At 49.1% G+C, this 23,596-nt stretch overlaps 1 protein-coding gene across 2 annotated transcripts in view; it reads right to left on the bottom strand.

The window, feature by feature from the left end:
• Nucleotides 1-7,090: 7,090 nt before the first annotated feature.
• DOCK1 (dedicator of cytokinesis 1) overlaps nucleotides 7,091-23,596 on the bottom strand; it is a 535,086-nt gene continuing 518,580 nt past the window's right edge. For both annotated transcript variants that reach the window (XM_081220288.1, XM_081220287.1), the window contains exons 49-52: nucleotides 19,504-19,702; nucleotides 15,502-15,655; nucleotides 12,214-12,365; nucleotides 7,091-8,265 (exon numbers count right to left, since the gene is read on the bottom strand). In XM_081220288.1, coding sequence (XP_081076414.1) covers nucleotides 8,170-8,265; nucleotides 12,214-12,365; nucleotides 15,502-15,655; nucleotides 19,504-19,702 — 601 coding nt within the window. In that variant the 3' untranslated portion in view covers nucleotides 7,091-8,169. The remainder of the gene's footprint in view (nucleotides 8,266-12,213; nucleotides 12,366-15,501; nucleotides 15,656-19,503; nucleotides 19,703-23,596) is intronic.

The raw sequence follows: 23,596 nt of genomic DNA on the forward strand, positions 1-23,596 counted from the left end.
ATGCTTAACACCAGTTGGGGGAGGCTTGGAGCCTTAAAAAAAATAAAAGACTCGCCAGTGAAACTGCCCATTTCTAATCCAAAGTGAGTTCTAAAAATGTCACCATATAGAAAACCAGCTATGTGACTCTGGTAAATCGTATGACCATTCTGCGCCTTAGACCAGCGCCTTGTGCTTCCTGGATTCACATTACACGTTCTGATGAGTAAGGAATCTTAAAACTGAGGATTTTGAGCCATCTAAGCTCTAAGGGTCTCTCCTAACAACATTGTGGGACTTGTTTTCTCCATTTCTAAAACGTAAGTCTGTGCCAGTCGAGGGTGCCCCATTTCCTTTATTCTGATGACAAAGCAGCCAGAAGGATGACCGTGGTGAATTCGTCCTCCCTGGCACCACGGGTTCTGAAAATCCGAGGCTGCCTTGCAGAGAAGGCAGGCTCTGGATGTCCCGTTTCCTCTCTGCTGGTACATCGCTGACCCCGAACTGCCGGGAGCTGGGCCTGGAATGATTCCCATTATCACTGAACCTTCTCCCTAATTTATTTCATTAGGCTTGTCTCAGCAAGGGGGACCAAGGTACCCGGGACTGTACAGTTCCATTCTTCAATCTTTGCATTTAATTCCCAGCATTCTTGCCTTGGGGAGGCATCATCCAAGGGATGATCAAAGGAAGAAAGGCTGCAGCCACAGGCCCCATCTTCTGCCCACTTTGCCTTCAAGCTGCCAACGGAGCCTCCTTTGGAGGCCATCAGACCAGAGGAAGCAGCCGGCTCCTTACTCCAAGGCTAAGATATCAACAATATGGTCTTCCTTTCTATCAAAGAACCCTCATGTCCCTAATGTTTCTGAAAAACTGAGAGATGAGTCTGATGTTGCTTTTCTGTTGTGATAGCTTTGCCCTCCAAAGTTTACTTTTCATGTGAAAACACTTTAGCAAGGCAGTGAAAGCCCACGACGCTGTGTTCCCTGCAGAGAAATCAAAAATAGGTAGCTTAAAAATAACGCTGCCTTTTCCAGGTAGCTTCTCACTCGATATTAAGTGCCCTTCTCCCCAACCCAAGTGTTCGTGATGCTAAATTAACTGTTACCAGGGACTTTAAAATAGTATAATGTATGCTAATTCAGAAATATTCCCGTTCCCAAAGTGATTATTTTTATCTCCCAAATTGCTGCACTTTTGCATCAGCGGCTGAGGAGTCAGGGCGCTGTGATCAAGCATCTTTCCGAGTGGCTTCTGGATTCCTGGTCATTTCAAATGCGTGGTTTCCACGGAGGCACACAGCTTGTGTACAGTGTGCTCTGGATATGATCTGTCATGATTATGGGAGAGGGAGGAGGCCCCCAGCACTGACCGGTGCTGAGTGTCATCCCTCAAGGCAAGGGCAGCACAGGAAAAGCCATCTGCTCCTGCCCAGGCCAGCATCGTGGGAATGGAAGGGCTCAGGCTTGCTTGTTGGCCCCTCCCGGGGGTGCCCATTTCTCCCTGCTCACCCCCCAAAAAGACCATCATGGTCTCTGATGGTGAGGACACAAGCGCAAAGCCCACTGCTACTTTGGGGGGTGGTGCTTTTTGCTGTCACTGAGATGTGGCCATGGTGAGGATTCGTCTGATGGAGTAAAGTTTAGGAGACCCCGTGGCCATACCTTCCATTTCCCTCCAGTCCTTTGAGGGAGAGTCCCACCTGCCCCTACCCGGGAGGACACTGCTCATCTCTCCCTCCTATGGCATTTGGCTGTGACAACCATGGTTCCCCCATCCTCTTCCCCAGTGTCGATGCCTACCTTGCTTTGTCCCAATAATGGCCAAAGACTGAATTGTTCAGGAAAGCAGGGAAGGGGAAAGAAAAGAAGCTTTATTTTTTGAAGCGTGAAATCTCTGAGAAAGTCCTAATGGCAGCAATCAGATGCCCCTGGAATCACCTGTGATGAGAAGCAAGTCCACTGGTGAGCTACGGAGGGCATGGGGGAGCCCCCAGGAAGCAAGATGGCGCTGCCGCCTCTTGCGTTTGTGACTCCACCAGAAGGCTTATCAAAGCCAAAGAGGATGGGGGAGGGATAAATTAGGAGGTGGGGATTAGCAGATACACACTACTATATATAAAATAGATAACCAGCAAGGACCTACTATATAGCACAGGGAACTCTGCTCAATATCTTATAATCACCTATAATGGAAGAGAATGTAAAAAAAGAATATATATATATATTTATATGTCTGTATAACTGAATCACTTCGCTGTACACCTGAAACTAACACAACATTATAAATCAACTATCCTCCAATAGAAAACTTTTTTAAAAGTCAAGGATAAACGGACTCCATGCTCCACATCCTCCATCATGTTCCACCATGGTCTATCATGGTCCATCATGTTCCATCCTGGTCTATCATGTTCCATCATGGTACATCCTGTTCCATCATGCTCCACCATGTCCCATCATGTTCCACCATGCTCCATCATGTTCCATCCTGATCTATCATGGTCCTTCATGTTCCACCATGGTCTATCATGTTCCATCATGCTCCATCATGTTCCATCATGTTCCATCATGCTCCACCATGTCCCATCATGTTCCACCATGCTCCATCATGTTCCATCCTGGTCTATCATGGTCCATCCTGGTCTATCATGGTCCATCATGGTCCACCATGCTCCATCATGCTCCATTAAAGTTTCTGTGGCTCCGTTTAGCGGAGAACATGACATGGATCCTCCCACCCTCAACACGGGACCTGGGTACACAGGACAAAGCCCAGGGTGCTCACAATAGCTTGGGAGCATAGGAAGCCCCCATCTGGATGCTGCCCAGTTCCTTGGCCTTCCTCAGCCTGCTCCTCCACACTGGACCCGCTCTGCTGGCTTTCTGGAAGTTCTTTCACAGTGTCTGGGAGGTAGCACACACTGCTTCTTCCCGTCCCTGACCCTCCTCCAAGTCTGCCCAATTCTGCTCATTCTCCAGACATCCCCCAAAGTTTGTGTGAAAGGCCCCTCTGCTCTGCTCTGCCCAGCGCTCACCACGTGTCCTTCAACAAACCAAATCCTACTTGGCTGTTGGCTCATTCATTCCCTCACCAGATTCTGAGATCCATGAGGACAGGACTGGGTCTCTCTCCTTCCCCGTTGTGCAGTGGACCTGGCACGTAGCTGTAGACACACTCCAAAGATTTTATAAAACAGCACAACCAGTTAACAGAAAGAATAAAGAACAGATGAAATTCAGCACTCTCCAATCATGAAAATAAACGTGAATTATTAGCAACAGATGAACAGTTGGCAATAGGTGTACAAAACTAAAGGAGACCAGGGAGGCAAGGAAATGATGCTGTGAAGCTAGAAGAAGGAATGGGATTACTTCCCAGTGGTGGGAAAGGCACCACAATTGCTAGAGGATTATAGGACAAATTTTGGAATCTTCAAACCTTACAAAGGTCGACAAGAGAAGAAAAGAACAAGAGAGCACTGGCTGCTGCGTGAGGCCATTTCCAGGACTGGTCAGCTCCAGAGCCAATATTAGAGCAGGAGGCACTGGTGTGACCGGCCACCCAGGGAGAGGATGCAACTTGACTCGGAGGGGAGCCCAGGCTGAGGCTGGGTGAACTGAGATGAAGGACAGCCCACACCCTGGCTGGGTCACGTGGGAGGGTCGCGGCCACAGCCTCACCATAGCTTAGCAGAGAAAATAATTCTGTTCCGAGTTTAAGCAGGGAAATTCTTGGCCATGCAAAGTAGCCTCTTACACATGAAACAGTAATGGAGGATGGAAGACAGCCGAAGGGGGAGAGAGGGAGACAGACAGAGACAGGGAGATAAAGAGAGAGAGAGAGGGAGACAGAGACAGGGAGACAGACAGACACAGAGAGAAACAAAGACAGAGAGAGGCAGACAGAGACATACACAGAGAGGTAGAAAGACAAAGACAGACACGAAAAACAGGGACAGAGAGAGAGGGAGACAGAGAGAGATAGAGAAAGACAGAGAAGAAAGAGAAAGATACACAGAGATGGAGACAGAGAGAGTCAGAGAGGATGATCAGCCAGCCCCAGCGCCAGCCCCATGGAGGAAACCATTTGGACATTCCAGCTCCAGGAAAACAAACAACAGCATGGGCAGTTCGTATTGTCGGCATGTGACTGAGGAAGAAACCCGTGCGTGGCGGGGCCGAGTGGCTGTCTGGGGGCTCCAGATTCTGGACTTCTACCCGGTAGCTTTCCTCTGAAGCCTACCGCTTCACTGAAGGAGGTTTGCTGCCCCTTGTCTTTTGCATGAATTATCTTGTTTTGAACCTCTCATGACGCTCTTGTATCGTGGTTCTCCACAGAAACAGAGCCAATAGGAGATACACATACATAAAGAGAGAGATGTATTTTAAGGAATTGGCTCATGTGCTTGTGGGCTCTGGCACGTCCAAAAATTTGTAGGGAAGGATGGCAATGCAGGCGGGGTTGATGCTGCCCTCTTGAGGCAGAATTTCTTCTTCTCTGGGAATCCTCAGGTCTTGCTCTGAAGGACTTCGACTGATTAGACGAGGCCCACCCACGTTACAGAGGGTCACCTCCTCTACTTTAAGTCAGCTGATGGTCAATGTTCACCACACCTACCAGCAATACCTAGATTGACGTTTGATTAACCGGGTGCTAGAGCCTAGCGGAGTGGACCCATAAGACGAACGAACCATTGTAGGTCTTTTGTCCAGGGCTGACACAGTATTATCAACTCAGTTATAACAAATGAGTTGTTATTATAACAACTCAGTATTATCAAAATGAGCTGTGCTGTGCCCCCTCATCGCACACAGTTCTCCGCCTCCCCTCGCAAGCTTGGGCCACTCACTGCATGCAGGCCTTCACAGGACCTGTGAAGGGTTATCGGCTCACTAGGTTTCCTGTTACCATCATCACCAACTAAACAGTAGAGTTTAAATAATTCAGAAGAGGCAGACTGGAAAAAAAAAAAAGTCCCCAAATAGACTTTAAAAAGTAAGTAAAATACTAAAAAGTAATTAGAACTAAAAAGCCAAAATCCATTACACCAACAAAGACTTTGGTGAACATAAAACATAAAGCCCAATGCCATAAAAAAAAAAAAAAAATCCAGAGCCGAAGATAACAAAATCTGCAAAATCTGTAAGGAATTGAAAGAGATCAAATCTTTACATGAAAGAATAATCTTAACATTGATTAAAAAATAATTTTTTAAAATATAATACTAGGAAGCAATCTTCAAGCACCAAGGGTTGTTTTTCAATAAGAAAAAATTTTTACACTTATAAGACATAGCTTACTATACTATCTTCTTTTAATAAAGATTTGGGGAAAGCACATGTTAAACTGAATAGTTAAAGACGGATTTGTAATACACGAGGAAGTATTGTGAAAGACGAAAGAATAAAACCAAATTTAACTGAATGTGTGAGAGCTAAATTTGGCTTTGAGCTTCCTGGCCATCAAGGCAAAAATAGACAATAAGACCCTCACCATTCCTGTTTTAAAGCAAGTATTCTCAACGAGGCAATATCACCCGAAGGTGATGAAAGTTGGCTCTTGGGGAACAAAACAATAATTTTACTTTGTCAATGTAAAAAGCAGAGATAGTCATAAAGTCTGTAAATAGATGTATAGTATATCTGTACTGTTAAAACTTCTTGAGGGAATGATTAGAAAAAAAAATGTCTAAAAAGACTCCTGGGAGGCAATTATGAAAAAAGGTTGAGTAACACTGTTTCTGAGTAAAAGGAATGCATTAGTGCATCTAGAGAGGCAAGCTGTCCCCTCGAACCTCCTTCTAGAAGGAATATCTCCAGAAGACACTTGATGACACAGAGGTCAATTTCTCCTTGACTATAGTTTTGTAGCCCATGTTGATTTAAAAAGTAAAAAAAAAAAAAAAAAATTGTGTGTGCCTAGCTTGAGAAGTTCACTTTTTGTAAATATACTTTCATATTTATATTAGGAAATTTCTGTAACACCTGTAAAAAGTGTCCACTTTTCCTTTCTTAACTGTTGTGTTTGCTACGTACCTGGCAGCTCTGGAGGCCAGCGTGGAATTTCCGGCGGCTGGGGGGGATGGGGACATGGTGGCGGGGGGCAGGGGGCGGGGGGACCCAGACGGAGTGTGCAGTCCGGGGATCATCCAGGGAGACTTCCTGGGGGATGCAGTGGTGCAGGGCAAGAACTAGAACCCAGATGCTGTTCTAGAATAAAAACAACCATTGCCATAGGGCCAGGAACTATTTTTATAACTTTCGGCTAGAGCTTCCGCGCGAAGTGAAATACTGACTATCCAAATATCACCCGCGGCCAGAGGCTGGCCCCTCCCAGGTGGTGCCCCTGCAATTATTTTAGGATGGTGGATAATACCTGGTTTCTAACATACTCAAGGGAGCATGAATATTCATGTTGGTCAAAGAGTAAAACTTCAAGAAGAAAAAATTCCATATTCACGTGTGTCTAAAATTCCCTGGGTGGGGGGACTGGATATTTACAAGTTCGAATAAACTGGGGACCAGCCATTGAGCCAGAGAAGGATCCTCCAAGCCTCCTGGGGGTTCCGCAGCAGCCTCCTTCGAGGCCTGGTTAGAAGGGGCAGGGTCACACCCTTGTGTTTAACCAGGGACACATTTGGATGGAAAGCAGGACCCCAGCGCCTTCTTTTTTCTTGCCACCTAAGATTCAGAGAAAGCTGGGAAGTCTGATGCCTCTCAAGTGCAATGACACACCCCAGTAAACAAAGCCCTCTCTCAAATTAGCAGCTGAAAAGGCTAAAAGGAGGTGTAAATAATGTGCAGCCAGAGGGCCCCGGGGTTGGGTGGAGGGGAGAAAGCTCCAGCCTTCGCTAGGCTCAGGTCTGCTGTCTGTAAGGACATGCAAAGACGCATGCAGAGGCATGTGGGTGCTGTCTATCTGGCCTCCAAGTCAGAGACAATTAAACACAGATGATTAAGACCGGTGTTTGAGAAGGATGTACATGCAGATAAACATGCATCACAAAGCTCTTTAAGAAAGCAAAATAGAAAAGAGCGGCTTTTACATTTTACATCAAGGGATAACAACATAGTATGTCAGACACTGCGAGTCTTTTTAAATGACATTTTATTTTTCATTGTCATGGATTAATTTTCGAGCCTACTAGAAGAATATCATGATTATAGTGAATAAAAAAATATAGATGATAGAATAAAAATATTAGGTTATACTAAGTTAGTTTTTTTTTTTTTTTTTTTTTTTTAAATCATTGTCCACAATGATTTTTAGGACTTGAGCTTCGGGAAAAAAAAACCAAGAAAACTTAATTTGGTTTTTTTTTACACTTCCCTCAGTTAAACGTTAAGAACACATATTGGGAACCATTTGCGGACACGTATTACAATAAACAGAAGGACCACAAAAATTAAAACAAGTTCTAAAGACCCTCATATATACAAACTTCTGTACAGAATGAGCACAAGAAGAATTCACCCAATTAAAACCATCTCCTGTGGTCTACATATTGTTTTTCGAAAAAGAGAGAAAACTGATCTGCCTATACTCATTTATTTTTCCACTTGATCCCAGTATTTTTAATGGTGTCTCCACTCCATAAATTAGTAACTGTTCAGTAGCAGAGAAATAGCCTATTTTAAATTATACCAAAGGAAAGCAGGAACATCCCTGAAAGGGCTGACCTTAGTTGCCTGATATAAGTTGAAGGGAGACTCAACCAACAAAAAGTCACACCACCAGGTGCAGCCAGGAGGGTGTGATAAAACATCCTGCAAGTCAGCCGGGGTTTGGCCTCAAGAGATGAGGGTTCGTAAGCTGTTACTACACAGTTCTGCAGTGAAGGCCTAAGCTCTCTTACTGCGCTCCACTCAGGTCAATCGGCCTCTTGGCTAATGTGTCATTTGGCACAAAAAGAAAGGACTTCTGGGCAAGACTTCGGCTCTCTCAAGACGGACACACTCAGAAGCCTCCGACTTTGATAAACATAAAAGCACGTCCTGGGTCCGTATCCACCTCCCTCCCCAATGCTAAAGCCCTCTCACTCCATGGCTGGAGACGAACTCCTGTTAAGGAAAAGCAATTGCACTAAACATCAGACATCACAGGCCCAATGAGGTAAACGCCAGACGTGGGAGAAGATGCGCAGGGAGAGGAGGGATGCCAGCTGGCTCTCCGGCGGGCGCCGCGCATTCACTGCACGATCCCGGAGTCCACCGAGGTCTGCTTGCGCGTCGTCTTGGGAGGCGGCGGCGGCGGGGTCTTGCTGGGCAGCGGAGGGGGGAGATGCTGGAAGACAGAAAACGGGGGACACTCCAGGGGGGTCTGAGCCAGCAGGGGGGGCGCGGTGAGGGAAAGTCGACCTGCAGCCCTGAGCGGGAACTGCCCTCTCCTCGTGACTCGGGGCCGGCAGGTCGGCCACACTCAGGACCGCGTGGCTGTGGCCCCGGCCACTATTTCACACGTAGCACGTCACACGTCTGACCAGCCCCTGAGACGTGTAACCGCTGCTCTTTGGGTGGTGGTTTTAAATCCACGTGCTGGTGACCTAAGGGCCCCTGGAAATGGACCGGGTTCAGAAGCGGGCAGTTGAAATGGTTAAGGACACGTGAATGTGGGCAAAGCAGGACCCAGGGCCAGCCAGGTAGCCTGGCCATGTCACAGCTGAGCCTCCCGGGGTGAGGACCACCCAGAGGTCCCTCCTCATGCCCCCTGAAGATGCCCCGAAATGGTTCAGAGACAAGCAAGTCATTGGAGATGCTCTCCATGGGTGGGTGGGTGAGAGGCCTGCTTTGCTCTCAGAAATGGAAAGGCCACGTGAGAGAGGGTCAGCAAGTGGGCCATGGTGGCGGCCACCATCCAGGTGACCCGCTGACAAGGTAGTTTCTCATCCACAGTCGCTTCCCAAACTCTAAACAGAGGAGGATGAACAAGGTTAGGGGGATGTTTAAATTCTTCATGAGTGGAGCACAGTTTATCAAGAAATGGGTGCAGTGGTGTTCTAATAAAACTTTATTTACAAAGACAGGTGGCCGGCTGGACGTGGCTTATGGGCCACAGTTGGCCTTAGGTTCTCAAGAATGGATTTACAACCATAACGGCGGTCAGAGAAACGGGATGCACCTGTCAGGGTGTGAATGCTGGAGGGCAGCTGGTGGCCTTGCTCTTGGTGGGCACGTGACACGCACAAGAGGTCAACGTGTGTTGACCACATGCATAAAGAAATGAGTGAACGAATGAATGGATGAGTGAATGAATGAGCGGAGGAACATATAAACAGACCAGGATAAGTGGGCACACGCCACAGGGAGAACCAACCAGAAGGAGATCACAAAGCACCGGCCTGGATCGTTCACAGCCTCTCAGGGGAGGTTCATGTGTAGCTCAACGTGAGAAAAGAAGTTTCATCACAGAACAGTGACGAAGCCGTGTCTTAACTCACTGCCCAAATATCCTCCTGATTCTGAGACACACAAATACTAAAGTGATCTAGGGCTTAAGAGAGAGGCGAGAATCAATGTGGAAACACAGAACCGATGTCATGATATTTAGACACTGTAACCAGGCAAGTAAAAGAACAGACTTGCCAATCTTTTTAAGCTGGTAAGAACGGTCAAAGGAAACACCGATTTCCGGCTCTGATGAGGCGTTTGCTTGTTGACACATGGAAGTAAACAGTGCGGGCCGGTGTGAGTGGCGCGGGGCCAGGCCACAGTCGGAACTGCCCTCTGTGCCAAAGCCGTGCATGGTAGGCTTGTCACCACCGAGCGGCTCGAGAGCTCGGACTAACAGTCGTAAGAGGCGTTTTGAAAGAAATGACAGCTTAAAGTGGCAACAACTAGAGAGAGAGTCGACTACAAGCCCGAGGCTGATCAGTGAGAGTGACAGGAGGACGTGGATCAGCCCCCATGGAGGGCGAACCGATCATTATCCCACAACAGCTCTCGGGGCCTGAAAGGGAGGCACCCTTGGAAACCCAGCTGCTTCCAGAGATGACACCCTAACCCACAGGCATGCCTCCTGGAGGGGTACTCACACTGCACGTACGTCAGACAAGACACCGACAGCAAGGCGACTTGGGTAATTAATCTCATGGAACTCACAGCCCTTTATATATGGAGCCGGAGCTTGTGCACGTTTGTCCTTCCCCGAACAGCAGTGGCAGCAGGATCTCAGATGATGTGTCCCGGAAACCGAGACCATCAAATGTTGCCCCTGAATTGACTTGTAACAAAAATGGACTTGCTGGGCTTCCCTGGTGGCGCAGTGGTTGAGAGTCTGCCTGCCGATGCAGGGGACACGGGTTCGTGCCCCGGTCCGGGAGGATCCCACATGCCGCGGAGCGGCTGGGCCCGTGAGCCATGGCCGCTGAGCCTGCGCGCCCGGAGCCCGTGCTCCGCAACGGGAGAGGCCACAACAGTGAGAGGCCCACGTACCGCAAAAAAAAAAAAAAAAATGGACTTGCTCACACTTCCAAGTTCAGAATTTTCAGTGTAAGGAGACGTGGGGGACACTCTTGCTTTTCTCATAAAATAAAGATGAAAATCAAGATGGAATCGGTTAACTACGCTGTCAGGAAAACAACACCCCAACCAATCAACGATCTCTCTCAACTCCCTGCGTCTCTTTTTATTCTAACCTGTCGTGAAAATCTGCGGGAGGGGTCAGACTTACATTTCCTTAGTTGCTACAAAACTGTTCCAGATTCCTAAAAAGCCATCATGGGGCACCTGGTCCCTTCTCCGGCCGGTCCCCCATCGTGGAATCTCGAGGGACAGAGGGCTGATCCGAGAGGCACTGCAGCCTCGGAAGGACGAACCATCCCTTCAGCCCCAAAGAGGAAGCCCCACCGCTTGTCTGGTTTTCTTACGCAAAAGGAATAATCGAATAAATATACTCTCAATAAATCCCCTCTTTCTTCCGCTCCTCTCACAAGAAGATAATAAACTTGCAGAAAGCTCAGTGAAAAAGTCTCCATTAAAAAAAAAAAAAGAAAGAAAAAAGAATGTAGGATTTATATTGTTTCAGAAGGGGAAAAAACACACCTTGCTGTTATGAAAAGAATCGTGGCCACATGACTACCTCATGTCTTCGATGTTCTACAGGAGTTCTGTTGCCGTATAATTACGTTTTAGAGGCTGACCAGCTGCACGTGTGATCGGGGATATTCTACTCCTCAGCCTGCACGGCTTTAATTTCATTAGGCTGTGAACAGCGTGGCTGGGGGAGGGATGAACCTGGATGCGGATCACCCGGCGCTGCTGGGTCATTTCACGTGGGCACGTGGACCTCTGCACGCAGCCGGGCTAGGGAGCAAAGGAGGGGCCTGTGTGACAGCGGCCTTAAGAAGCAGGAGAGAATGCGGGGGTGGGGGGCGTCTCAAAAGAATGTTTCTAGAGCCGTGAGCCGGTAACAGAGGCACGGGTTTAGGTGTTTTTTTCAGGCTTTTAGCTGACGTTTGCATAAGTAGGCGGGCCCAGAGGCCGGAGCAGTGAGCACATCAGACGCGATTAATGACGGTTTCCGAGAGGGGACTAGCCTGGGCACCAGTGTTGACGAGGGCTCGAGTTGGCTGACCATGCTTGCGGCAGCCAGCACCCCGAATTTAAACGGGGTGGGGTAGGTTTCAGGGCTAGAGGTGTGGCTAGGGATGGGTGGCCTCGGGGAACAGGTTTCAGAGCTAGAGGTGTGGCTAGGGATGGGTGGCCTCGGGGAACAGGGTTTGCCCAACCCTGCTTCTCCTTTGCAGATTCTCTGTGAAGCAAGTGCCTGTCCCCACCCGGGGGTGGCCGGTGCGAGGGCGGGCTGCCTGGAGGAACTGCCGGGACCAGGGCTTCTCAAGGGCAAGGCTGGTGTCCAGGAGCACAGGCCCCCCCACCACGTGTGGCATCGGCCAGCTTCTTAAAAAGTCAGGCAAACCTCTTCATACAAAAGCTACTTCTCAACACCACACTTTCCTAAGAAGTGCAGTGACCTCCAGGGTCACGAGAGTGGCCCTTCGACCCGCTGGCTGGAGTTCCTCCCCCTTTGCCTTGTCCTGAGGGCCCCGTGGGAAAGTGCGTCCCTACAGCGAGGACACAGAACGACAGACCACACGTGCCAGCGTCCCAACCACTGTGACCTCTGCTCGGAATCACGTCTCGCTGGCCCAGAGTAAACACGCTAACACCAGGAAGGAGGGGTCTGCACCTGGTGCAGAGAGGGATGTGAGGAACCCACTCCCGAGGCCTGACTTACCCTCTGGTGAGGAGGAGGCGGCAGGGGGCTCGGCAAGCCTGTCAGGTCCAGGTTCTCGGTCAAGGTCCCGTAGTCTGCGCTGGTGCCTTTGAGAGGCAGAGGGGGCGGAACCTCAGCCGCGTCCAGTCCAGTCATGCCATTCAGCTCCAAACCTGGGCAACAGGGTGGATCGGAGTCAAACCCACATCCCCAGCAGGCGTGGATGCACACACGGCGGCTCTGTGCTCTCTCAGGAGTGGCAGGGAAGCGGGAACCCCTTCTCCTCCCAGAAATGCTTGTCAACAGGGCACAGAAGAGAGCAGAGAGGGCAGAGGAGGCCAGGGGTGGCATTGCCTCCGAGGGGCATGCTCTAGAAAGAGAATACCAACTATCACGAGATGCCTAAAACCGGAGCTTCAAGGACAGATCCGACCCCTGGAAAAACAGCCATTTATTTATTTATTTTACTTACTGTTTACTTATGTACTTACGATTTATCTATTTATTTATTTATTTATGCATGCTGCGCCTTGAGGCCTGCGGGAGCCTAGTTCCCCGATCAGGGACCGAACCCGGACCCTCGGCAGTGGAAGCACAGAGTCCCAACCACTGGACCGCCAGGGAATTCCCAACCTGGAACCATTCTGATCCCTCCTAGGCCCCTCTGCCTTGGTGGCATCTACACAGTTGGGGTCACAAGGACTGTCCACGCCTGGAGTTTTCAGAGCCTGGCCGGGACGCTGCACCAGGCATCCTGCAGTTATGAGCCGGGGAGCTTCACTGAAGCCAAGTCTAATAACACAGCTCACAACCAGCCACCTGCCTTTCAAAACTCTCACACCAGGAAAAGCCAATTGTACGAAACGCAGTTATTAGCAGTAGCAGCCGCTGCGGCTGGTGCTTTAAGTAATAAGCCAAGGGGAAGTACCATTTTTACAGCAAACCAAAAAGGAGCTGTTTTCAGACAGAGGAGTGATCATTAAGGCAATATACTTTCTCGGCCTTTGTTGAGACTCTTAGAAATAATTTGTTTGTCATTTATGTTAGAGAGAGAAAAACTGACATTTTTGCTGTTGGGTCTCTTTTAAAGTTTTCCCCGATGATGCATCTGACGAAAAACCCTTCACTAGGAAAGTGCCTCCTAGGAAGAGTTGTGTCAATTTATAAGGAAGTCTTGCAGTTGAATCCAGGAGCAAGAAGGTGGTCTCTGATTGAATGACTGCCCTCATGACTGGTTGGCTGGTTGTTTTTATTATGGTATTTATTTAAAATTTACCATTTTAACCATTTTTAAGTGTACAAATCAGTGGCATCGACCACATTCACACTGCTGCACAACCATCACCACTATCAACTGTATCTCCCCAAACACAAAGGCTCTACCCTGCAAGTGATAATTCCCCCTCTGCTCTCCCCCCAACCCCTGATACCCTCGAATCGACTTTCTGTCTCCATGAATTTGATTATTTCAGCTATTTCATATAACTGGAATCATATAATATTTGTCCTGGCTTATTTCACTTAGTGTTTTCCAGTTCATCCACGTTGTCGCATGTACCAGAACTTTTTTTTGTAATGGCTGAATCATATTCTATTGCATGGGTGTTTCTCTGGATGCACATTTTAGTTTAACTATTCATCAACTGATGGACCCTTGGGTTGTTTCCACCCGTTGGCTGTTGTGAATGATGCAGCTATGAATATTCACGTGCAAGAATTTGCCTGAGTCCTTGTGTCCAATTCTCTGAGGTAAATGTCTAGGAGTGGGCTTGCTGGGGGTTATGGTGATTCTATGTTTAATTTCAAGGAACCACTAAAGTGTTCTCCACAGCAGCTGCCATGGTGCCTGTTTTAGCTATTTATAAAAAAAATTAAAATATTTTTGAAGAAGATCACTGGTTATAGTGCAAGGATGTGAAACTAGGACACACCAGGAGACCATCTACCTTCCAGAGCCCAGAAGCTCGTGGCTCTCTCAGGCTCGTGACTGTGGCAGTCCTGACTCCTGACCAGATGGACCATCTCCAGACTCTGCCGCTCCCCTTTCAGCGAGAAGAAACCAGATGTTGAGGACAACTGTTTGCTGCCCTGCACAAGCCACTCCTCAGGCTGGTGCTCCCTGTCCCCCCTCCTTCTTTTTTTTTTTTTTTTAAGATTTTTTTGATGTGGACCATTTTTAAAGTCTTTATTGAATTTGTTTCAATATTGCTTCTTTCTAAAATGTGTTTTGGTGTTTTGGTCACGAGGCATGTGGGATCTTAGCTCCCCGACCAGGGATCGAACCCACAGCCCCTGAACTGCAAGGCGAGGTCTTAACCACTGGACCACCAGGAAAGCCCTCCCCATCCTCTTTCTCCGGCCGCCCTCGTCCTGCTACTGTCCCCACTCCCTGCCACTTTCTTCCTGCCAGCATGTCGCCTCTCTGGCCGGCCCGACTTGAGTGGTGAAAAGCCGGGTACCACTTGCAGTGGGTTCCACAGCATCTGTCCACAATTCACACCCACCCAGAACCTCAGAACATGACCTTCTTTGGAAATGGTGTCTGTACAGATGTATTAGTTAAGGATCTCGAGAGGAGATCAGCCTGGATTTACGATGGGCCCTAAACCCAGTCTCCAGTCTCCTGTAAGAGGACAGAGCCCAGAAACACGGAGAACCAGGCCTGGGAAGAGAGTGGGGGGATTGGAGTGATGCGTTGACAAGCCAAGGAACGCCAAGGACTGCCGGAATCCACCAGAAGCTGGAAGACGCATGGGCAGATTCTCCCTCTGAGACTCTACACGGTAGCAAGGCTGTTGATACCTCGATTTCAGACTTCTGGCCTCTAGGCTGTGAGGGAGTAACTTTCTGATGTTTTAGGCCACAAGTCTGTGGTGATATATCGAGCGGCCCTAGAAATCGGGCAAAACTGGAAAGTAGGTTCTACCCATAGCCCCTCAGCACAGCCTGGCAGGGCTTCCTTCCTTCCCATTCCTCCTGGACACAAAAAGGCTCACAGCCCCCCACGCGGCCCCCATGGGCTGCATTATCTGGTGACACGAAATGGAGGACATTCCACATGCCTCTCGAGTTACCCCCAGCACACAGGAGGTCTGGAGATCTGAACGGGCCCCATGCTTTCCTCCCAGGGAGCACAGGAGCCCAGGACTGGGCTTTGGCCTGATTTGCTTTAGTCCCAGGGCACATTCCCAGGAAGTCAGGTGCTTGTCAAAACTCTCACCGTTTGCTGGACAGAGAGGGTGGGTCTAACTTTAGAGACTTCGATCGAGGGGGAGGTCACAGAGCAAATGTGGACAGAGTCCCACTTACTGGACTGCAGGCTGAAGCTGAGCTTGGCCCTCGGTGTGACCGGAGGAGGCGTGTGCTGGGAGGACGGTGAGGACGGTGACACCGAGAAGCGTCTTTCACTGCCCATGACGTTGATCACCTGGCTCTTCGGTCTCTGGGGCCGCAGGGGACTTATCTACAGCAGAGGGACGGAAATAGCATAGTTAGGATCCGTCATGGGCTGAGCTGCGTCACTGCAAAATTCCCTATGTTGAAGTCCTAATCCCTCAGTACCTGCGGATATGACCTTATCTGGAAAGAGGGTCTCTGCAGACGGTCAAGTTAAGATGAGGTCGTTACAGTGGCTCCTGATCCAATATGACTGGTGTTCTTATAAAAGGGGGAAATTTGGACCCTGACGCATGCACACAGGGACAGCGCCATATGAAAATGAAGGCAGAGAGCAGGGTGATGCTTGTACAAGCCAAGTGAGGCCAAAGACTGCTGGTCGACCGCCAGACGCTGGGGAAGAGGCCAGGAACAGACGCCCCTCACAGCCTCAGAGGGAACCAGCCCGGCTGACACCTTGATCTTGGACGTCCAGCCTCCAGACCGTGAGACAGTCAATCTCTGTCGTTTCAGCTGCCCAGCCTGTGGTACTCTGTTATGGCAGCCCTGGCAGAGCTGATACAGGCTTCACAATAATCTCCTTACCCACTCTGGGGATGATGTCACATGACATGTTCCCTGGACATCAATGTAATGTGGGCCATTCAGTGGGGGTGAGAGCACACAAGGAAAGCTCCAAAGGGTCACGAGTGGACTCAACGACCTGCTCAGTGACCAGAACGCCTCAGGCGCCTAATTTCTTGGTCTTTCTTGGCAGGTACGTGAAAATCTAGAAACTTGCGGAAGGATTTCCTTTATTCATCTCCTGTTTCTTCTCTCATGCTACGCTATTACCGAGTAGGAATTCTTTCCACTTTTCATTGCATTTTTCCTCCCCATCTCTGACTTTCGGATGCACTTGACTTTTCACACCTAAGCCTCTTCCTGCATCTGTAACATCGGGGTGTTTTATTTATCTATTTCTTACAACCTGGTCTCAGATCATTAGGCCTGGGCGAACACAAGCGGTTCAAAATACTCCCGAGGTAGGAGTAATTAGGAAAGTTATTAACCCAGCTGAGAAGGAGGAATCAAGATTTCTGCTCCAGGACGGGCAGGGCGGGAGGGCAGGGCTCTGGGCCTGGTTCCGGGGGCTTGATTCCTGGGCCTGCTGGTGAGGGTCAGCTGCAGAGCCGGTGGGCGGCAGCATATGCCTCTAAGTGGTCTGCAAAGGCAGGGCCTCCCTGGAGGCCACTGAGGCTGGAAGGAGGCGAGGAAGGCTTAAGCCCTTTGGTAAACGGGGGACTGAGGGGACACTGGCCAACAGGCCGACCTCCAGAACTATCCTATGCCAACGAAGGAGATACCGGAGACCAGGTGTCATCCCTCATCTGCAGAAACCGGTGAGTTCCCTGCAGCTCAGCTGCTGCGGGAGGTCTGGGACAGCCTGCTGAGCTCCGGCTTCTCCTCGGCTGCGTGTGTATGGGGACTGGAGACGGGGATTCAGGGATTGCGTGGGTGGCCCTCCCATCCTTCCCACCCCATCCCATAAGCGCACATTCTGACAATTCGGGGAGCAGAGGACGGTTTACTGGTGAGATGCAAACTGCACGTGGAGGGTCCCCCTTCTGCCCCAGGCAGACCCTGAGAGGCTCAGCTAGAGGTCATGAAATTGTTGATGATGTAAATTCAGGCAGGAAGCCGAATCCAGCCCCGTGGAGGGAACAGAGAAAACCTCTGCAGAAGCATGAGGAGGCCAGGTGGACGCACAGAGCAGGGCGAGCCCAGCGCCGCCCCAGGGAACGGGGCTACTGCCCCCACTCGGTAACCCTGCCTCTCACGGAGCCCACCAGCCCACCTGCTCTGTCCCGCAGCACCTGGCCGGTCACAGGCTCACGGAGGCTTGAATAGGAAACTCCAGGTGCCTAACTGGACTCACAGACCTTGCCAGCAGCTGTAACCCGGAGGACAGGCTGCTACCTGGGCTGGACAAGAACAGCCAGTCTGCCTCCAGCGAGCAGTCAGGAGGCCTAGCCCCTGGGGCTACAGCGGTGGTTATTCTGAGACTCCTCAGAGGCCGACAGCGGGGTCCAGGTTCTGTGCTCTGACCTTGGTGGGTTCTCGTGGATTGGCTGACGGTACCCCAGGCCAGCCATGGGGGACGGGGTGCACTTTGCGCCGAACTCAGCCCATCTTTGCTAGCATCCTCGTGGGAAAGCAGGGCCGCGGCGGGAGGGACAGACTTATACTGTGATGACGGCTGAGCCTGGCACGTCCTTTTCCTTCTGTGCACGCAACTTAATTCTGTTCAACTCTGCCACGTGGCTCAAATCCTCTGAGGCCCTCAGTTTTAACATCTTAAAGTGGAGCTTAAATTAGAATGTACGAAAGACTTGCACAGGCACTGCACTTAGTAAATATTCAAAAAATGTTGCTGTTCCTTTCCCCACCCAGTGATGGTGTCTGGACTCTAGAGGTGGGGGTGGGTGCCAGCCCGTCCCAGCAGGGTCGCTGGCCTCCCAACTTTCCAGAGGAGTGAACAGAGCACAGGGGGCAGGGGCGGGCTCATCAGAAACCTCTGGATCCCACTGCGTGAGGCTGCATCTGGGCACTTAGTGCTAGCCTGTGGCCAGTCCCGCCCCGGGCCCTACACCCTGGGGCCCCTGCACTCTGCAGTGAAACACTGAAGCCCAGCTGCAGTCCAAGCTGTGTCCAAAGGCCTCGCAAGGGCATCTGCCTTCATGAAGACTGCGCTGTGGCTCTGGGGTCTCCCTTCCACCTCTAAACACCCAGGCAGCATGTGGCTGCTGGTCTCTATGGCATGCGGTCTGGATGAAACATACCCTCTGGTATTCAAGATATAAACAAGCAGTGAAGTATGTCTTATAAAACTGTGGTCCCACCTGAGCCCTTTGATAAGCAACCCTTCAGTAACAGCCGGGACAGGTCATGGACTCCCTGCCCAGGGCAGGCACATGCTTGGCCACCGTACAGGCAAATGTCCATCCATTTTGAGAGGGAGGCAGCTCTAAGCCTGACTTCACCTCTGAAGCTGACGGCCCCGGCGAGCCTCTTCTTTATTTTGTCTCCAGTCTACAAATAGCACGTCCTGAATACAGTTCACCCCAGAAGCTGTCCGTGCCTGATTTTTGCCCCCAGACTCCAAACGCTGCTCTGCGCTGCTGGGAGCAGCGGCAGCTCCCATCCCCCCAGGCCCAGCCCTGGGAGGAGAGCATGCTGCTTGGGTTTCACTGCCATCACACAACCCCAGTCTCTGGAATGAACGAGATTCCCTGGGATCCATCTTTAATGTCAACTCACCAGCATGTGTCACGTTAAGTCCCTGAAAATCCTTTTGAAAGATGGCCAAGGGATTTAGGCATGGAGCACATGAGACTGGGAGGATAACACGGACCTGTGTACAGCTGGCACAGCCCAGCGGGAAGGGGCTCTGGGACGCTAGCTGAGCAGATTATAACATTCGGGCAGAAACGGTGGCTTAGTGATTTCTGGTCAGGAAGGGGCAAGGGAACAGCGTTAGCTGGGCGGGAGTACGGCTCTCTGACAACAAAAGCATCCTGTTCATCTCCAGAGATGTCCGGATGTCTAATGCAAGCAAGTCCAACTTTGCTGTGGAGCCTAGAACCACGTGGGGCCTGCTGATGGCTGGCCCTGCCCCCAGCCCCTGTGGGATGGAGGATGGAGCACGGGGGCAAAGACAAGCATCCTCCGGAGAGATGCAGCTTCCTCTGTGCCTCTGGATGCCCTACGGCATCCGTTATACAAGAGGAGGGCCGTGAGAGACCCCCGATTTTCAAATGACTATTTCATAGCCAATGCAATGAAATCCAATTGACAGCCCCCTTGGCTAAACGTGGAGCCTAGACAGGTCCCGGCAGCTACCGCGGAGCGAGGGAAAGCTCCCTGTGAAATTACCGTTTCTGAGAGGATCACAGCCTCAGACTGCTGCAGGGGAATGTCGGTGGGTTTAAATTCTTTATCAAATATCTCTTGATGTTTGCTGTTCCTTTTTTCCTTCTTCTTGTCCTTCTTCTCTTTATCTGGGTCGTCCTTGTCTAGCTTGTCCTGGGACCGGGAGTGCATTTTCTTTGGCAGGAGGGGTTCCAGAGCAAACCTAAAGGAAATGGTTCTTTAAATCAATGCGTCTTACCAGGACAGCCACCGCTTTTCGCCCTGCAGCTCCATGTAAAGTCACTCAAAATGAATCAGGTGCTCCCTGGGAAATGCCCAATTTTACAAGGAAAGAAAGGATTTTAAAGGGAAGGCCAAGGGAGACTTAAGACACATATTGCCGACTGAAATGGTTATAGCTTTGAATCTCGATAAAAACAAATTGGGAAAAAAATAGAACCCTTACAGGATGATGAGGGAAATGTAAAGTCTTACTGGATATGGGATGATTATATTCAGGGATTACTGTTGATTTACGATGGGAGGATGGTACTTGGGGTCTATTTCAAAAGGGAAGCCCTCACCTTTGAGACAGTCATACTGAAATATTCACGAATGCAATGAGGAGAAACAGGCAGATGCTAATGCAAAGAAGTGTCTGTATCGGTACACAGGTAGCTTCCATTTGACAGCCCTTTGACGGCTCAGTGAGAAACGAGCCAATTCCAGCTTGCAAGGATGTGGAGATGCTCTCAGTGTTTTAGCCGAGAACTGAGCTTGAGACGGAGATTCTGGGTCTCAGCTCTGCCACCTGCTGGTGAGTCTCCACAACCTCTGCGCACCATGGGCTGGATGTCCCACTTCACAAGATGAAATGGAATGAAAATGGTATTTAAGAAGAGATACGATCTCTTAAAAGAAGCTAGAGTCATACAGTCATATAGGAGAAATAGCCTATACTGTGATTTCTCATAAATGTGTTTTTTAAACTGTGGTCTACCCATCATTCCCATATGGTTAAGAGAAGCAAAGTGGTCAGCCGAGAGGGTTCACGGAAGCTCCCTGACCTTGAGCTGCCCAATGTCAGGCAGCCCCTGAGCCCTGTGGGAGGGCAAATCCCACCCCCGTAACGCGGGCTGTCAAGATAAGGGGCCAGGTCCCGGGCCTGCCCCTGGGAGCCCCCAGTCCTGAAACCTTCCAAGCCTGACTTCCTGGGACACCTGGAGACTGAAGTGTCTTCTTCAAGGGGACACTGATTGTAAGAGAAGGAAATCTAGAAAGCCTGTCACATTGCCATCCTAGCTGTGGTTTCTTTCAAACTTATTTGTGAACGGGACACTGAGAACAAAACCACTGCTCTGAATAAGACCGTTCTAGCACCTTGGCTCCCCGACATGGGAGAGGTCACATGGAAGTCAACACTTAGTAGATGGACCATTCACAAAACCACATTTCAAATCCATAGAAGACGCTGACTGCTGAGAGCAAGAATCACATCTGCTACGTTTTGTAAAAAAAAAAAAAAGAAAAAACTGGATGGTCAGCAGGATTTGAACAGTAATGGTATTGAATGTAGGCATTGATTATCAATAGCTGCTAAAATCACTGCAAGGGAGAGAGACACGAATGTCCTTCTGAATGAAGAACACTGAAGTCATCCTGTCCCCAACTCATGCCTGAATGTGCACAAGCCTCTAGATGTGACCACTAATCTGCAGGAAATATGAAAGACAGAGATACACAGTCAATAACACTGTAGGGGATGCAATAAGCAAAATCCAGACGACACCAGAAGCAACCTGGATTTTTCAACAAATAAATTACAAGGAAAAGAAATGAAAAGAAAAAAGTAGAAGGGGAAATCTACGGATTAAAAGAGAACTAAAGAGATACAGCAGCCAGCTGCAAAGTGGGACTCTTACTTGGATCATTTTCAAACAAACTAAAAAGAAAAAAAAAGCCATTTATGCCTCAATTGGAAATTAAAACCAATATTTGATGATAGTATGGAATTACTGTTCACTTTTTACATGTGCTGAAGGTAGTATGATTGTGTTTTTGGTAAATTCTTACCTTTTAGAAATTCACACTGAAATGTTTACGGATGAAATGATATGATGCCTGAGATTTGCTTCGGAATAATATGGAAGAGGGAGAGTGTGGGCTAGGAGTTGATCACTGTTGAGGCTGGCTCATGGCTGGTACAAGGCCTCATTATGCTATTTTGTCTCCTTTGTATATGTCTGAAATTTTTGCATAATAAAAATTTGAAAATGATTAATGAAATCCACCAGTGTTGACTTTGATTATTAAGGCATTTTGGGCATCTGGACTTTTCCAGCTGGATACACAATAACTACTAAATCAACATCCATTAGCTGTTAAATATTATATCTCTTCTACTATAAACAAAAATTTAAAAATCTTCATGATTTTATTCTAGGTTTGGCAGAACTTGGGATAATTAATGTAGGGAAACAAAGGATTAGTGGACATCTTAAAGCTCCGGGGAAAACCTGTGCTGTGAAATCCAGACGAATATACAAGGAACCAAGAGAAAGGCCGAGCTTTAAATTTTTCACATTATGAGAACCAACTGCCGACAGGATGAACTTTATTCTGCACATACCTGGTGCCATTTGAGACCAAAGCCTCATTTTCTCCACATCCGTTAGGTAGTGAAAGGTGGTAACCCCGAGAATGAACAAAAATCTGGACTCTAATAAAGATGCCTTCTAGTTCAAGGTTAAACAAAGACGGCTCCAGGGGTGGAGACAACGATTGCCACTCATGTATTCACATATGCAGGACAGTACTCTTCCATCTAAAACCTCTAGATCACTTTCTGCCCGCATCCCTACGTTCCTGGAAATATAAAAACCTTTTTATAACTAGCCTGGGGATTTCCCTGGGGAGAAGTTGAATTAAGTTTCTTTAGCAATCTTGCTCCCAGTGACAAGCACACTTGATTTAAATACCTCTAAATTGAGGTTTTCCATATGGACTTGGCCTTAGAAGTAGCAGACACTGATAAAAATTACTGTTAGCGGGCTTCCCTGGTGGCGCAGTGGTTGAGAGTCCGCCTGCCGATGCAGGGGACACAGGTTCGTGCCCCGGTCCGGGAAGATCCCACATGCCGCGGAGCGGCTGGGCCCGTGAGCCATGGCTGCTGAGCCTGCGCGTCCGGAGCCTGTGCTCCGCAACGGGAGAGGCCACAACAGTGAGAGGCCCACGTACCGCAAAAAAAAACACACAAACAACAACAACAACAACAACAACAAAAATTACTGTTAGGAAAAAAACGTGGGAACAGTTTGCCATCCTTCATTGGGTACATTGGTCATTGGCAACAAAGGGCACTTGGGTTGGAGCTGTCCCTTGGGGCGCCCTGGAAGTTTGTGTCTGCGTGTCGCAGGGGTCAGGAGCCTGTGGGTTTGATAGGATGGGATGATGGATTGTAAACCAAACGGGCTCGGACAAACACACAACTGTGCAAACTCGACAGCAAAACAATTAGAAGTTCTTCTCTACTGTTTAAATTGCATGTGACATTTTTTCTTTCTGTATAATCAGGACAAACTTTTCATATATGCTATCGCAAAACACACAAAAATGTCAGTAACGAGGTTCTCTTGGCAGGAGACACAGTGGGAGCTCAATGAAATGTTCACCCGTCCGTTCCGTTCTTGATCCCTTCTTAGTTGCTCTGTGCCATCCGGTGCTCAAGAGCAGAACTGGGTCTCCAAAGGGATCTTGTAGAAAGAAGGTGGCCCTGCCAGCTCTCAAGGAAGCCTGCCTGTGTGTGACAGTCCTGCCCTAGCATGACACCTTGGAAGTGAGCAAGAGATGAAAAGTACAAGCACGCAGCTGGCAAGGAATGCATCACACTGCTTCCGGGACTTGCTGAAAAGGACTGAACACTCACCTGGAGGTTTTACAATTTGATGGAAACCTCATCCAAAGTGGTACCCAAAGTGAGACATTTTTCCTCAAAAATTCACAAGACTCTACACGTCTTAGTGGCACCATGATTGTAAAAGTCTTGGATGGTCTCCATTTCAAAGAGAATTTTGATTTTTAAAAATCCTCTCAGGTGTGATGAAACAAACCCAGGGCC

The sequence above is a fragment of the Mesoplodon bidens genome (assembly GCF_964165515.1).
Source record: "Mesoplodon bidens genome assembly, chromosome: 1".
Lineage (NCBI taxonomy): Eukaryota > Metazoa > Chordata > Mammalia > Artiodactyla > Ziphiidae > Mesoplodon > Mesoplodon bidens.